At 37.7% G+C, this 16,181-nt stretch overlaps 1 protein-coding gene across 1 annotated transcript in view; it reads right to left on the bottom strand.

Annotated features, from left to right (window-relative positions):
• Positions 1-13,702, bottom strand: part of CSTF3 (cleavage stimulation factor subunit 3) — a 70,006-nt gene extending 56,304 nt beyond the window's left edge. Inside the window, exon 1 of the mRNA XM_072791066.1 lies at positions 13,479-13,702. Coding sequence (XP_072647167.1) covers positions 13,479-13,505 — 27 coding nt within the window. The 5' untranslated portion in view covers positions 13,506-13,702. The remainder of the gene's footprint in view (positions 1-13,478) is intronic.
• Positions 13,703-16,181: the final 2,479 nt, after the last annotated feature.

Genomic DNA, 16,181 nt, shown 5'->3' on the forward strand with positions numbered 1-16,181 from the left:
TAACATCTCACAGAAAAATGTCAAAAATCCAATTGGGAAAAATATTTTAGACATAGGTTTAGGAAAACAAATATACCCGGGAAAAATCTATTCTTCTTTGGAATAAATTGTTATCTACCACAGGTAAAAGTATGTTTGTAATTTTGTATGAAACTTTTCTAAAACATAAGCTCTAAAATTAAAATCTAAGAGCTCTACAAGTAGGTTAGCTCAAGAAACTAAGACTAGGGAAGTTTAATAAAGGAGGATTGCTGGCCCCAACCATATATTAAAACCCAAAATGACATGGCAAAATGGTTTGATAATGGTTCATGAATCAATGGTTCATGATGGTTCAGAAAGAGAATGATCTACGGAAAATGAACAAAGAAAGGTGGTATTTCAAATCAGAATGGTGGCTTATTCGACGTATGGTGTTAGAATAACTGCAGTCAACTTTATTAAGATAAAATTGAATTCCTATTTTACCCTTTCTAGCAAGGTAAATTTCGGATAGAGTAAAGGGCTAAAACAAACAACAAAAAAGAACTAGAGGGAAATATAATGAAATGGATCTTTGCATAGAAAATTGTCAGAAACCTCTGAAAAAAGTACACTTAATTCAGTTTTAATTGTGCATGAAAAAGTATTATAATCAAAATCAGAAGACAAACCTAAAAAATATCCAACATATTTGGCAGAGTACTAAATTTATTAATGTATAGTCAATAAAAGACCAGAAACTCAAAAAGAAAATGGGCTAAATATTGGAGTTCATAGAAAAGGAAGTAACAATGACCTTTATATATTCAAAGGAAATACAAATGTAAACCATAAAACAGAGATCCAAAGTGTTTTTTTTTTTTTTTAAGATTTTATTTATTCATGAGAGACACAGAGAGAGAGAGAGGCAGAGACACAGGCAGAGGGAGAAGCAGGCTCCATGCAGGGAGCCAGATGTGGGACTCCATCCCGGGACCCCAGGACCATGCCCTGAGCCAAAAGCAGGCGCCAAACCGCTGAGCCACCCAGGGATCCCCCAAACTGTTTCATAACCAACACTGCACTAGCGAGGGTAAATAAAAATATTCTCACATTGTTATGGGGGCAAGTAGTAATTTGATCAAAATTTAATATGAATGTCTGATTCTAAATTCCACTTCTGGCAACTTCTCCTACTGCATACATGCACAGAGATGTGCACTGAAGAACAGTATTTAAATAATGACACCATGGGCGCTCAGGTGGCTCAGTGGTTTAGCGCCGCCTTTGGCCCAGGGCCTGATCCTGGAATCCTGAAATCGAGTCCCACATCTGGCTCCCTGCATGGAGCCTGCTTCCCTCTGCCTGTGTCTCTGCCTCTCTCTGTCTCTCATGAGAAATAAATAAAATCTTTAAAAATAAATAAATCATGACACCTAAAAACTAAATAAAGGAATTTTTAGTCACTTAAAAAAAAAAAAAACCAGCAGGGCAAGTCTATAGATAGCAACATGGAACTATCTCCATAATTTTGGGCGTAAAAAAAATTGTACATGAGCTGGGGGAGACAGAGAGAGACTCCCAGAAACACACACTTACTTTATAATATAAACTCTTCTACTGTTTGAATTTTTACTATTCACCTGAAAAAATATTTGTTCGGTGCCTAATATGTGCCACACATTGTTGACGGGACACTTGGGATACAACAAAATAAAGACTTCTCCTTTCAAAGAGTTTACTTCTTGAAAAAACAATTTTTTGAATGAAACAAGGATCTTATAAGATACCAACTATGAAATCTTAATGATAAGAAATGATATAGGAACTTCAAATCAGGAACTAAAAAACAGCTAACCTATACCTGAATTGCTTTAATACAATGCTAACTAGTGTTGTGTTTCAAAGCGGTCGGATGGGAGGTCTATTCACTCAAGAGCCAATTGCTGAGTATTAGCCTACCACATCAGATAACAGATACCATAATCTAAAAGAACAGAGAAGACTCAAAAGATAATATTCAACCACAAAATCACAGCAAAAAGTATAAATAAATGTCTCCTTGCTACATAAAATAAGGCATTCCTTTAGTGATTCTCAACCCTGACAGCACTTTAGAATCACCTGGAAGAACGGAGATTTAAAAAAGATGCTCAAGCCCCAAGTCATAGATCAATTAAATCAGAACCTCTAGTAACAGACCTGAACCATCACCAATTTTATTTTTTTTAATCATTATTTACTTTAAAAACTCCCCAGATGGTTCTAATGTCAGCCTTAGTCAAAAACTTTAGCTCTCCAAGGGTTTCCTAACCCTTTTTGGTGCCCCACCAAGTCTATTTTCATAGACTATAGTCTACTAAAGCCTATGGGCTCTTTCTCAGAATAATAATGTTTTTATTTACCCTTCATTTTTTTTTTTAAAGTAAGTTCTACATCATATGTGGAGCCTGAACTCACAACCCCAAGATCAAGAGTCACATACATGCTCTATTGACTGGGCCAGCCTGGAGCCCCTCTCAGAATAATGTTCTTTTTTTTCTTTTTTTAAGAATAATGTTCTTAAATACATTACAAACTATGTACTGTACACAATATACACAAACTATGAGATAGTGTACAAAATACACAAACTATGAGAGACTTCAAAGGAAACCAATTATATTGAAATGTAATCACTAAAATATTTTCAAAGTTTTACACAATAATACATAACACATTAAATAACAGGATCTAGTAATGAGTCTAATGATAAGGACAATATTTGTAATATTTATAACCAGTTACAGTTGTTGCTAATGCTGCTAGTGTGGTTTCTTGCCTACATTCATAATAGAAGGAAAAGCTCAATTTTAGAGATTAGTAAAAAAAAAAAAAAATTTTTATTTTCCCCACCCAACTTCATAGAACCCCTAAAATTCTAACCAGACACCACAGGGATGGGGTTACAATGCACCTAAGAACCCCATGCAAAGGATGGAGAACAGATGTAAAAAAACAAAAACAAAAACCCACAGCTATTGAGCATCTCCTAGATCAGGCATTAATCACTCCTTTTTAAGTAATAACTCCATTTCATAATAAGAAATATAATTAGGGGATCCCTGGGTGGCTCAGTGGTTTAGCGCCTGCCTTCGGCCCAGGGTGTGATCCGGGAGTCCCGGGATCAAGTCCCACGTCAGGCTCCCTGCATGGAGCCTGCTTTTCTCTCTCTGTCTCTGCCTCTCTCTCTCTCTCTCTCTCTCTGAATAAATAAAATCTTAAAAAAAAAAAAAGAAATATAATTAAATTATATGAATCTTCTCAATGTCCAGTAAGAATCTGACAGAACCACAGCTCAGCTCTTTTCAGAATCTGTTATACCCCTACATATTTTCCTCTTGTCAAGGATGTAAGTTCGTAAAACAATCTACATAGATAATTCTCAATCAAGTACATTAATTAACAAGGAAACTACCCAGAATGGCCAAGAATACACTCTGGTAGTTATGGCCACATTTAACTCCTACAATAAAAAGTTATTCATCATGATGAACCAGGCGGGTAGCCAAGAGCATACTTCTGTTCTCTTGCCTGGGCATATTTCTATAGGGCAAAGGAAATTTGAACAGTTTACTAGTATTCCACAAGACACTGGACCTCCATAAGGAATGGCACTGTATTACTATTTCCTAAATTTATTCCAGATCAGAGGAATAGGTTACTTTAAGAACATTTAGGACAAGTTTCCAATGCTCATTTGAAATGGAATGAGGTCGAAACTGTGCTTAGTATCGCAAAAGAACAACTATCCTATGGTTATAAATCCCCAAAACTTATTACAATAAGAAATTATATCAAAAATCCAGCTTTTGCCTTTGGAATAAACTTTAATCCCATTATCATTTTTTAAGATTTTATTTGAGACAGAAAAAGGGGTGCAGAGGGAGAGAGAGAAGCAGACTCCCCACTGAGCAGGAAGCCTGATGCTGTGGACCTGAACATCATGACCTGAGCCAAAGGCAGAGACCTCCCCATTACCATTCTTTAGGGAATTTTTAAAAAATATTTTATTTATTTTTTATTTAAAAAAATAATTTTTATTTTTATTTATTTATTTTATATTCATGAGAGACAGAAAGGGGGGGGGGGGACAGAGACACAGGCAGAAGGAGAAGCAGGCTCCATGCAGGGAGCCCAATGTGGGACTCTGAGATCACGCCCTGAGCCAAAGGCAGACGCTCAACCGCTGAGCCACCCAAGGGTCCCTCTTTAGGGAATCTTAAAGGGAGTAGGATGGACCCCAAATCAAATGCAGAACAAAAACTGGACTATTTCCCAAGCCATGTACATTACCAATGATATTAGTAGGACTTTGGGAATGTCTTTGATTTACACAATTGTAAAAACCAGAAAAATAACACAACTGTACAGCATATACAGAGATACATACCAACATTCACTATTTCAAATGGGTGCAAAACCCAGAAAAACTGTAAACTACACGATGTGTTTTTTGTATAGGGACAAAATGTTACTCAGGAATTATCTCTAGCATCTGTTCTATAAATTGTTTTTCTAGTGGTAGGGTATTGCTAACATACTTAATTTCTCTGAATAATAACAAGTGTACAACTAACTAAAAGTATGAAAGAAGGGTAAATTCATTACACATTGACCTTTTTAAATTTTCTTTTTTAAAATGCCTTTAAAAGACCATACACAAATCACTCATCTCAAGTATACAATTCACAATAAATTTTTAAAAAACATGTAATCACCCAACAAGAACCATACTAATAGTCATCACCATTTCCCAATCCCCTACCCCCAGGGAACCACCAAAACTTTCAGTCTCCAGGGTGTGCAGGTATTTAATGTCAGTTGTAACACACAATATGTGCTGTTTCTGGCTTTTACTTTGCATGTTTCCAAGGTTCAAGTTTCATCATGTTTCGGTACTTTTCTCTTCAATGCCAAATAATATTCCATTGTATGGATAGATAATCCCACATTTTGTTTATCGGCTGATGGATATTTGGATTGTTTCCAGTTTCTGAGTGGAGATCATTTTGTGTTTTCATACATGTATACACCTCAGGTAAAACTGCTAGGTCACAAGGGAATTCTATTTTTAACATTTTGAAGAACTGTCAGACTTTTCTAAAGTGACTGAACCATTTTATATTCCGACCAACAGTGTTTTAGGAGGGTTCCAATTTCTCCACATCCTTGCTAACACTTGTGTTTTGATGATTATACCCATCCTAGTAGGTGTAAAGTGGAACTCCTTGTGGTCTTGATCTACATTTCTCTGATCACTAATCAAGTTCAGCATTTTTTGATGCTCTTATTAGCCATTCGCCTTGGAGAAATGTTTATTCAGATTCTTTGCCCATTTTTAATTGGGTTATCTTTTTATTGTTGAATTGCAAGAGTCTTTTGTATTATAGATACATCTATTAAGTCCCTTATTAAATATCAGATTTACAAGTTTTCTCCCATTAGGTGGGTTTCTTCCACTTACCATGTTAAAACTTTGTTTTTATGAAGCTAACCCAGAGAAACAGACTTTGACAAGGGCCTCACAGGCACTATGTACTATTTCAACGATTCTCAAACTTTTTGTAAAAAATCACTCTGCATTCTCAAAAACTGAAGAACAAAAGAAAAATTTTTAGAAATGTGGGCTATACCTATCAATATCATCACATAATAGAAATTAAAATAGAAAGTTTTTTAGTTCATTTTAAGATAAACTGATCTTCTTTAAAAATATTTTCCAAAAAAAAAAAAAAAAAAAAATAATTGAAAACCATGGCAGTTTATTTTGTGTGTGATTCTTTAATATCCGGGTGAATAGGAGACATTATCTGCTTCAGCTTTCAATCTATTGCAATATATTGTTTTGGATGAAGTATGATTATGTAACTATGTATACGACTATGTATGTAGTTGAGAAAGTGAAAAACACTTTTAATGGTCTTTTCATATAACTGTGGATGGCTCATATAGCCTCTGAAAAACTCTAAGTTAAGCTTTACTGAAACTGCAAACCAGTTTCTATATGGCAGCCTAACTAATATTAAGGGGCTGATTAACAGGAGGTGGGAGGGGGGAGGGGGGAAATGACAAACATGATTAATGGCTGAATAAAATAAAATAATCTAATTTCTTCTTCCCATTCCCACCAGGGAGTACAACTTTCACAGGAAAAAAGTAGTTCTCCAAATAGCTGCTTTCATGGTAAATGAGGAGGGTGTTACGCTACATCATCTCAAAGTTAAATTAAAATAAAGGTCAGTGAAAATTTAAGCCAAGTGATGAACACAAAAAGTATAGAGGAGAAGATGGTAAGTTAAAGGATTTAATCCTGCATAAATAGGTTTTGACCATGACCAACAGAAGTAGAGGATCTGTCTCAAATATGGTTTTGTAATGACTATCTACCACTATTAAGGGTAATGACTGATTAAATACAGTAGAGGAAGGAAAACCATAAAATCCTATCAAAAGCCTAACCATCCTCAAACAATCTACGGTTTTTCTCCACTTATTTTATCAAGAATATATTCAAAAACAACTTTTAAGGTTCAGGTATCTTCAACTCCTACATGGTTTGCAAGCTTCATTTACATAAAAATCACGTATGGTACTTGTTTCAAATGAAGATCTCAGTCTCACAGAGTCTGATATTAAGTTGTACACACACATACTTGTATAAATCACCTCAGTGATTATGATTCAATAGACCATGGACTCCATTTGGAGAAACACTACTTAATCGAACTGTTCTGTAAATGTATTTTTCAAAATGAAAAATAAAGTGGCAACAGACCTAAGTCATTCCATTTTTTTCCCTAAAACATTTTTTTTAAGATTTTGTTTATTTATTTATGAGAGACAGAGAGAGGCAGACATAGGCAGAGAGACAAGCAGGCTCCATGCAGGGAGTTCAATGTAGGACTCGATCCTGGTACTCCAGGATCACACCCTGGGCTGAAGGCAGGCACTAAACCGCTGAGCCACCCAGGTTTCCCTCCCTAAAACATTAATAAAGCTGCATAAACTATACTATCTATGTGAAGTCTTAAGTCTCCCTTGGTAGATAACCTTTATTCAAAATTAAAAATAGAGTAGCACTTTGCAAGATTATCTGCAAGTAGTAACTGAGATGATTCATATGCCTAGAGAATAAACCCTTTAGTTTATGTGACAGGTGACATTAGGACTGAATGCCAGCTTAGTCCTGTACTCCTTTATAGTGTAAAAGAACTCTACTAGATTTTTTTTTTTTGTAAATAAATCTGAGTATGTATCCTGCATATAATCTCTTCAACCCTTCTAGAAACTAAAAATCTACTAAACATGTAAACAATCAAAACTTAAGAAAAAACAGGCTAAAGATTGTTGGTCCAAATAATGGTACTTATCATATTTGCTTATTAAATGTTTATTCATTCACTAGGAAACAAATAGATGCAAACTACAAATAAAGACCAGAGTCTTTTAGAATTCAAAAAAATGTGGCTTTAGACCAAAAGTAGCCAACGTATTAATTCACTAGATAAACTAAGTAAAACACTGGAAAAACATCAATTTGGACACAGTGTTGTTGTCCTCCTTAGCTTTATTCGTTCGGTATTTATGGATTATTAATTATCCATTAATCTAAAAATTTGCTAACTTAAATCCTTTTTTACATCAATTCTCACAACATTACCAACTATTCAGTAAAACAAAAAAACTCAAATTCACACCTAGGTCTGGCCTAAACAGAAAAGATTTAGAGATAACGGCAGAAAAGCTTAAAACTATGAACTGTTTTTGGCAATTATCCACTTAATAGGTACAAACATCCTTTTAAAAAAAAAAAGATTTATGTATGTATGTATGTATGTATGTGAGACAGAGAGAGAGAGAGGCAGAAACACAGGAGGAGGGAGAAGCAGGCTCCATGCCGGGAGCCCGACGCAGGACTCATCCCAGAACTCCAGGATCATGCCCTGGGCCAAAGGCAGGTGCCAAACTGCTGAGCCACCCAGGGATCCCCAATAGGTACAAACATCTTAACATGTATTTTGCAATTCTGGAAAGTCTACATGGGATGTAAACTGTATTCTCTGAAACTCCTATATTATCACTAAAGGAATGCAATCTCTCTTAACACAGCACCTTTCTATTGTACTTCTAAAGAAAATAAATACTCATATAAATACAGACCAATCTCTCTTAGGAACAGTTATTGCCAACTAGTGTATTCTACATGGCCGAAAAAATAACGATAAAGATGAATTCAATTTTGGCTGCCCCTAATTGTTACACCAAGTATCACAACAGGAGGAGAAAATGTAGGAAAGAATATTACAAAAAAATTGTTAAAAACAAAAAATAACTGGGCCCAAAGAACACATCGTCTAATACTTGGTCCTTCCCCTCCCCAAAATCCACATTGGCTTTAAAATTTTTTTGGCACTACCATTACCTTTTAACTGCTAGTAAGCACTAATGCTTACCCAACAAAATCCTAAATCAAGTTTCAGGTTTCAACACCATATGTCTTTCATCTTTCATTCATCTTTCATCTTAAGAAGTACATAGCAGAGAACAGTTTTCATTATTTTCCATAACGTCCCAAACTTATTTTTGACCAAAAGACGATGATTTATGGCTGCAAGTTCCTCTCTTTAAGAACTACCGGTAATTATGCTTCTTCAAGTCATGCAAATTTTCCAAAGTGAGGATCATTTTGTTTGTATTATATGCCTTCCTAATCCTAGGGGAAGTTATATTTTGTTTTATTAAATGAGTGCAGAGGGATGCCTAGGTGGCTCAGCGGTTGAGCCTTCTGCTCAGGGCGTGATCCTGGGATCTGGGATGGAAACCCACATCAGGCTCCTTGTGGGGAGCCTGCTTCTCCCTCTGCCTATGTCTCTGCCTCTCTCTCTGTGCCTCTCATAAATAAATAAAATCCTTTAAAAAAAGAGTGCAGAAACAGAATTTTAGGGATTTAAAGGTTCCTAAGAACAGGCCTGGCTGAACACATTTTTCTCTCTCTTCATATCTAATAAAGCTTTAGAAACCCTCCACTCTTACGCCCAGAATATTTTACTTTGTCCTCCAAAATTAAATTCTATGGGAATTTGTAATGTATGGCATAGAGCTTAAATGCAAAATTCATCCATTCATTTACTGTACATCTTTAAATGTCAAAACAGAATTTCCAAGATTCCTAGATGCAAGGAAAACGGCAGTCCCTTCAATTCAGGTCTAAACCCTAGTGAAGCAACTCCAAAGAGCTAAATGCTGTAGGGGTACTGCACAAGGTAAAATGGAGCTTAAAAAGAATGAGATCAAAAGTTGAACCAAGCAGTAAAACACAAATATGACAAAAATATAGCCATAATTCCACACAGGAACTAAATGTGTTTTCATTAGGGAAGTGAAGGGGAACTTACAAGCACAGTTTTGTCACCACTGAACTGGCAAAAACAGTAATCAAGAATACCCTTGAAAACTGGCAAGGTAATTTAAATAGCTCTCTATGCAAAATGGAACTTCCTCACAAAAGCTTAAAAAGGCGGCGGGGGGGGGGGGGGGGGGGGGCGCCACAACAATAAACCTTAGCTAGTGATCCTACTTGTTCAAAATCATCTCCCCCTTCTAGAAGGCACAAATCTAAATTTCAATACCAAGAAAGTAATAGCCACATATATATTTTAATAACAAATTTAAGATATAATCAGGCTTATTCAACAAACTTTGAGCTTCAACTGCTAAAAGGCTAAAAGAAATCCACACTTCCTATCTTGCCAGATTCTTTGTCCATCACATCCTTTGGTATCTTTCCAAAGCAAATGCACCACCATTCAGAGTGGCTTTGGTTTCTTTGTTTGCTTTTACTATTCTTTAGTATTATTTAGTCTTTTTCTTGTCTATCATTTCAGCTCATTTTAGGTACCCTGTTCCTCTAAATATTCAATGACTAAAAGGTTACTGAGGGATCCACCATCAACCCACAGAATACTAACTGCAAAAGGAAAAATAATCCTTCACGATGAAGAAACCTAGCAGTCATCACCCCACCCCATCACCCCAGTTCCAAGGCAAACTAGTGGAATCATTTTTTTAACCATGTCACTCTTGAAGGTGTAATCTAATTACTATTGAAGGTGTTTCAATTACTATCAGTTAAAGTTGAATAAACCAATATCTGGGATTTGCTGGGAAATAATGAGGATGGGGAGAGCAAGTGAAAAGTATGGGGAAAAAACAAGGTCAGCCATCAGTTAAAGCTCTATGATAAGAACATCATACATTATACTATTTCTTCGTTTTTTACATGTTTGAAATCATTACAAAATTAAAGAAAAGATTATATAATAACACTGTTGATAATCAGACATCAAAAACCGTCTTTTAGGTTGATGGAGGAAAGATACAGGAGACACCATAAAGGTTAAGACAAGTTAAGCATCCAAAAGAAAAATAACCATCGCTTACTTTTTAAACATTAGATACAGAGAAACCCATGAATCCACAGTCATCTCCTTTTAAAAGAGAAAGGAAAATGGGGCACCGGGGTGGCTCAGTCAGTTAAGCATCTGACTCTTAGTTTCTGCTCAGGTCCCGATCTCAGTGTCCTGAGATTCACTTCCAACTCTGCTGGAGTCAGCTTGAGATTCTTTCCTCCTCCCTTTGCTCCCCCCACCCCGCCCACTTGCATGGGCTCTCTAAATTTAAAAAAAATCTTAAAAAAAATAGGGGGGTTAAGGGGGTGCCTGGTGGCTCAGTCAGTTAATGGTCTGCCTTTCACTCAGGTCATGATTTCAGAATCCTAGATCAAGCCTCATGTCAACCTTCCCTGCTTAGCAGAGTCTGCTTCTCCCTCTCCTCCCTGCTTGTGCTCTCTCAAATAAATAAAATGTTTGAAAATAAATAATTTTTTAAAAGGAGAAAAGAGGGATCCCTGGGTGGCTCAGCGGTTTAGCGCTGCCGTCAGCTCAGGGGGTGATCCTGGAGTCCCCGGATCAAGCTCCCTGCAGGGAGCCTTTTCCCTCCCTCTGCCTGTGTCTCTGCCTCTCTCGCTCCGTGTCTCTCATGAATAAATAAAATCTTTACAAAAAGAATATTGGAAAAAAAAGGAGAAAGGAAAAAAATTCTTTACAGAAAAACATGAGCGAGTCAGTAAAGACAGAATAGAATTTTTAACATCACCATTTGCCACCTCCAAAGTAATAAGTGATTCAATTGACACATAACTAGTTTTAAAAAGCTACTGAGGAATACAAAGTCAATCCACAGATTACTAACTGCAGAGAAAATAATCCTTCACAATGAAGAAACCCAGCAATCATCTCCCTGCCCAAATAATCGAACTTAACCACCATTAATAGTGGAACAACCTAGCATGAAGTGCCTTTCCATGTAACATTATACCATTCTACCCAAAAATATTTAACTCAAATATTATCAAAGCTCTCAGTTTAGACCTAACCAACCACAAAGTTTTCAGGAAATAACAAAAGATGAAGGGACGAGTTAAATGATACCACATACACAAAAATCAAATCAACCCAGAAAATAAGTTTTATTAGAAAATTGTCTTGGATTCTGCAGACAAGTCCCTGGGAAAAGGGGGGGAAGGAGAACTATTCAAGAGACAAAACTAATGGGGCATGTAAACCCAGATTAGATTCTGATAAGAGAAAAGAAAAAGAGAGAGAAAAACCCTATGAATCATATTCTTGGGACAACTAGGGAAATGTGAACAGGAACCAGGCTTTAGAAATGATAGGTTAAACTATTAATTTTTTTAGGTGAGAAAATGGTATGGTTATATAACTGCATCAATGTCCTTAAGTAAAAGAATGATGAAATATAAGGGCCTGAAATATGTCTCGACTTACTTTCAAATAAATATGCAAGCAGAGATAAAACAAGTTTGGAAAAACAGTTAACAGTTATTGATTATAGGTTAAGAACTGTATTGCAGGCATTCATCTCACTTTTAACTTTTCTCACGTACTAAGTTTCCTTTGCACGGTAAAACTTTTAATTTCTTTTTTTCATGTAAATTTTCACCACCATCCCCTTTCATTCAAAACAAGAGAGTTCGGAAATATTCAAAGTCATGACATTTCATTTCAGTGTCCTTATAATTTAAGAAAAATTTTGGAACTAACAAAAAGTTCTGGAAACTTTCAATGAAACCTTAGGACGTTACTCCTCAAGTTTCAAGTGACAAAATTAGGTATACATCTCAGAATAACCATAGGTATACATAAGCAGATGTGATATTATGGTTTTGAGACTGGAGATTTTGCTTTCCTGGGCATCGAGATAACCATGTAAAATGTTAACAAGGTTTCAGTCAACGAGCAAACACAAAATTCAATTTAGCAAGCTCTCCCGACGTGACATTTACAGTCCCCAGACTACTCAAGAGGAACTGCAACTTTGGCCTCTGTCAACCTCCAAGAACAGCCTCTACCTTCTAAGCTGGGGACTTAAAAAACAAAAACCTAAGTGTAGTTCGTTACCGTGGCAACAGGGAATTTCAGGAAATTGAGACTGCAGGCTAGCGGGCCTCCATTTTAAAAAACTATTTACCTAAACATTCCAGGACTTAAATCGAAAAGCAAACTGACTGACATCTTTCATGAAGTAGCAGTTTCCTCCTTCAAACTAAGAGGCAAAAATACTACTCTACAAAATTCTGAATAAAGAGCCAAACACCCTCAATCGTTTCGCTAAGTACCTGAATTTTAAAAATGCTTGTAGATCATTTACGTCCAGTACTAAAGGAGACGTTTTTATTTGAAGGGGCAAAAAAAAAAAAAAAAAAAAAAAAAAAAAGGACCTCTCGTTTTCCGATTTATCAAATGCTGCAACATTTGGATCGCTTGAAAAACGAAAATGAAAATGCGGACAGGGGGAGAGGGAAAAAAAAAAAAAAAAAAGAAGGTATCAGGAGAAAGCTACACAATCCCCAAATCTCAGCATTAACCACGCTCTTTTTTTTTTTTCCTACACTGCTTCCGGCTTCATTCGCTCTGGCGAAGAGACCATTTCTCCAGACGAGTTTCACCTCACGTTATTTCGCAAAACTGGTCACCTCTCTGGGGGCATATCGGAAGGGGGGGGGGGGCGGGGGCAGAGGAAACACCGTCAAGTTTTTTTCGAAAACAGAGGCCACACGTTCAAAGTAATCGATCCTCAACCACCCTAATGCCAAAGCAAAAATGGTTATTAAAGGAAGGAATCCCCCAGGAGTAGTCCCATAAACCTAAACAGGACGAAGCAGCTTCCTATTGTCTAAAGCAAGTGTTCGCGTTAACGCCTCAGAGAAGCCAAAACAAGAATTTCACGTCTCCGTCAGCTCTCGCTCCCCGGTTCCCACCATTTCCGCTGAACCCCGTCCTCCGGGTTCCTCAGACCCCAATTCCCTCCTCAGGCGAACATGGCTGGAGCACCCGGACCGACACAGACGTGGAGAGAAGAGGTCGCCACGAGGCCCCACCACTCTCTTTCCTCACCTGCTCCGGGGCTCCGTCTCCTGACATGGCCTCAGCTGACTAGAAAGGGAGAGCTGGCCCGCGATGCGAAGCTAGAAAAGAAAAATTAAACTAAAAACCACCCCAAACCAGTAAAGTTACCCCCGGCCCGGCGGAGCCAGACAGCCAACGCGAATCGCCACCGCCCACTCAGATATGAATTAAAATGGCTGCGCCCCTGCCGGACGAGGAGAGGGGTGTGGCTTCGGCATTAACTTCCGGGGCGATGGGCGGAGCTAAGGTCCCGACGCGCCGGTTTGCTCGGCCGCGCGGATGCGGGGAGGAACGCCGAGGTGGGCGTAGGGTCTGCGCTGACGTCACGACGCCGGGCTCCCGGCGCTGTTGCTGAGCTGGCTGCAACCGGCTGGGAGGCGGGAAACTGTTTACCCTGCAGGCTCGCGCGCCTTTTGGAATTTAATTACCACGCTGTGGAACCTGGGTTTTTTCACTGTTGAAGCCTGACTGCCAATCAGTGTAGTTCGGGCCAACTGGCCATCTTAGGGAGCGATGCTAAGTTTAGAAGCCTTCTATATTTTGTTTTGTTTTGTTTTGTTTTGTTGTTTTTGTTTTTGTTTTTTGCCTTCTATATTTTGAACGTAAGAGACATATTGAGGTTTTCCTACCATCTGAACTAATGCTTTCTGTGCTTGTTAGGGATGCTCTCATCCATCTTACACGGTCACTATCTCCTATTTTGTCTGAAGTTTGTTGTTGTTTTTTTTTTATGGATTCATTCATCTTTATTTCAAAGTTTAAAGCACTGTTTATTATAAGAAACTTCACTACTCGATGTGTATATTTGCACACATGCAAATATGCAAACATATGTGCAATTGTTTAAAGTTTTGACGTCAGTAAGGCCCCGGGAATTAAGCTCAGCATCTTACGGTGATTCCTCGTATGCAAAGTGGAGATAATAGCGCTCAGGCCCCGCAGCCAGACTCCCATTCCTTCAAACCCTGGCTTCCTCTCTCATTGGATTGGTAACCTTGGGCAACTTGTGCCTCAGTTTCCTTGCCTATAGATACGAGTAACAACAGTAGTATCTGCAATTTAAATAAGGTGGACACGTGAAAGTGCTCAGAGCCGCCCTGGCCGTAACCCAAGATTAGGGGAGAACAGGTCTCTTCTCAAACTAATTTCCAATTAAAGATCATCCTGGGGGGATCCCTGGGTGGCGCAGCGGTTTAACGCCTGCCTTAGGCCCAGGGCATGATCCTGGAGTCTCGGGATCGAGTTCTGCGTTGGGCTCCCTGCATGGAGCCTGCTTCTCCCTCTGCCTGTGTCTCTGCCTCTCTCTCTCTCTCTCTCTGTCTATAAATAAATAAAATCTTAAAAAAAAAAAAAAAAAAAAAGATCATCCTACGCTGTCCCCTCTCCTCCTCCTCGCTGATGGAGGCCCACGTATGCAAAAGTAAACTTCGGCTTTCACCATGCACGCCTTATTCTTCTCGGTCTCTCCGTGCCTCTGCTCCTATTTCCACACCACCCTTTCCACAGCCTGAATTCTTACCCTTCCAAGTAATCAGACGCTTGAACGAAAGATGTTTATTAACACAAAGATGTCAATGTTTATTGCACCATCCGACAATGGAGGCCTCGTTAAGTAGGTTACGAAACATCTCTACAATGGAATGTCGTGAGGCCAGGAAACATGTTAATGTTCAATGACAGATATCCACGATATTGTTAGCTGAAAAAGAATACAAAAATAGTGCACATTATACTGGAGATGTGTATACACACACACATATTACATCAAAATATTATAAGTAGCTGTCTCTAGGTTGTGTGTCATATACTTTTTAAACCTGTTTTCTGAGTCTGTCTATGACTAATGTAAGAATAAGTCTTTAAGGGGATGCCTGGATGGCTCAGTGGTTCAGTGCCTGCCTTCCGCTTAGGGCATGATCCTGGGATCTCAGGACCGAGTCCCACATTGGGCTCCCCGCATGGAGCCTGCTTCTCCCTCTGCCTGTGTCTCTGCCTCTCTCTGTGTCTCTCATGAATAAATAAATTAAAATCTTAAAAAAAAAAACAAGAATAAGTCTTTAAGAATAGTATTCATACACATATAAAAGAATAGCTTTCACATTCTGTTCTCCAAAGTTTGACTCAAATGCTTTTTTTTCCTAATATTTTTATGAAAAACTTCAAAGAGATCAAAGTTCGAAGAATAATACAATGAATGCCTATATCCTCATTACACTGATCCAGTGACTAACATTTTAGCATGTTTGCTTTATAGGTATGTATTTATACGTGCTGTTTGCTATTTACAAAATAATTTGAAAGCAAAAACAAATATCATGATGCCTCATCCAAAAATATATTGGTTTATGTTTTATGAGAATGAGGACATTCTCCTTCATAACTATAGTACCATCATCACACCTAAGGAAATTAATACTTATTTCCTAACATTATTTACTATTCAGTTTATATTCAAATTTTCCCAGGTATCCCCAAAATATCTTTATAGGAGTTTTGTTTTGTTTTTGTTTTTTACAAATGAGGATCCAGTAAAGTTTCAGGTATTGCATTTAGTAGTTATATCTCTTCAGTTGCTTTTATTCTAAAAATAGTCCTCTCATCTTTTTATTTTTTAAGAGACCTGACTGGTTTTCTCTAAGAATGCCCCATAATCTGGATATATCCAAGAGTGTGCTCTAAAGGAGTGATAAA

This window comes from Canis lupus, chromosome 21 (assembly GCF_048164855.1).
Source record: "Canis lupus baileyi chromosome 21, mCanLup2.hap1, whole genome shotgun sequence".
NCBI classification, from domain to species: domain Eukaryota; kingdom Metazoa; phylum Chordata; class Mammalia; order Carnivora; family Canidae; genus Canis; species Canis lupus.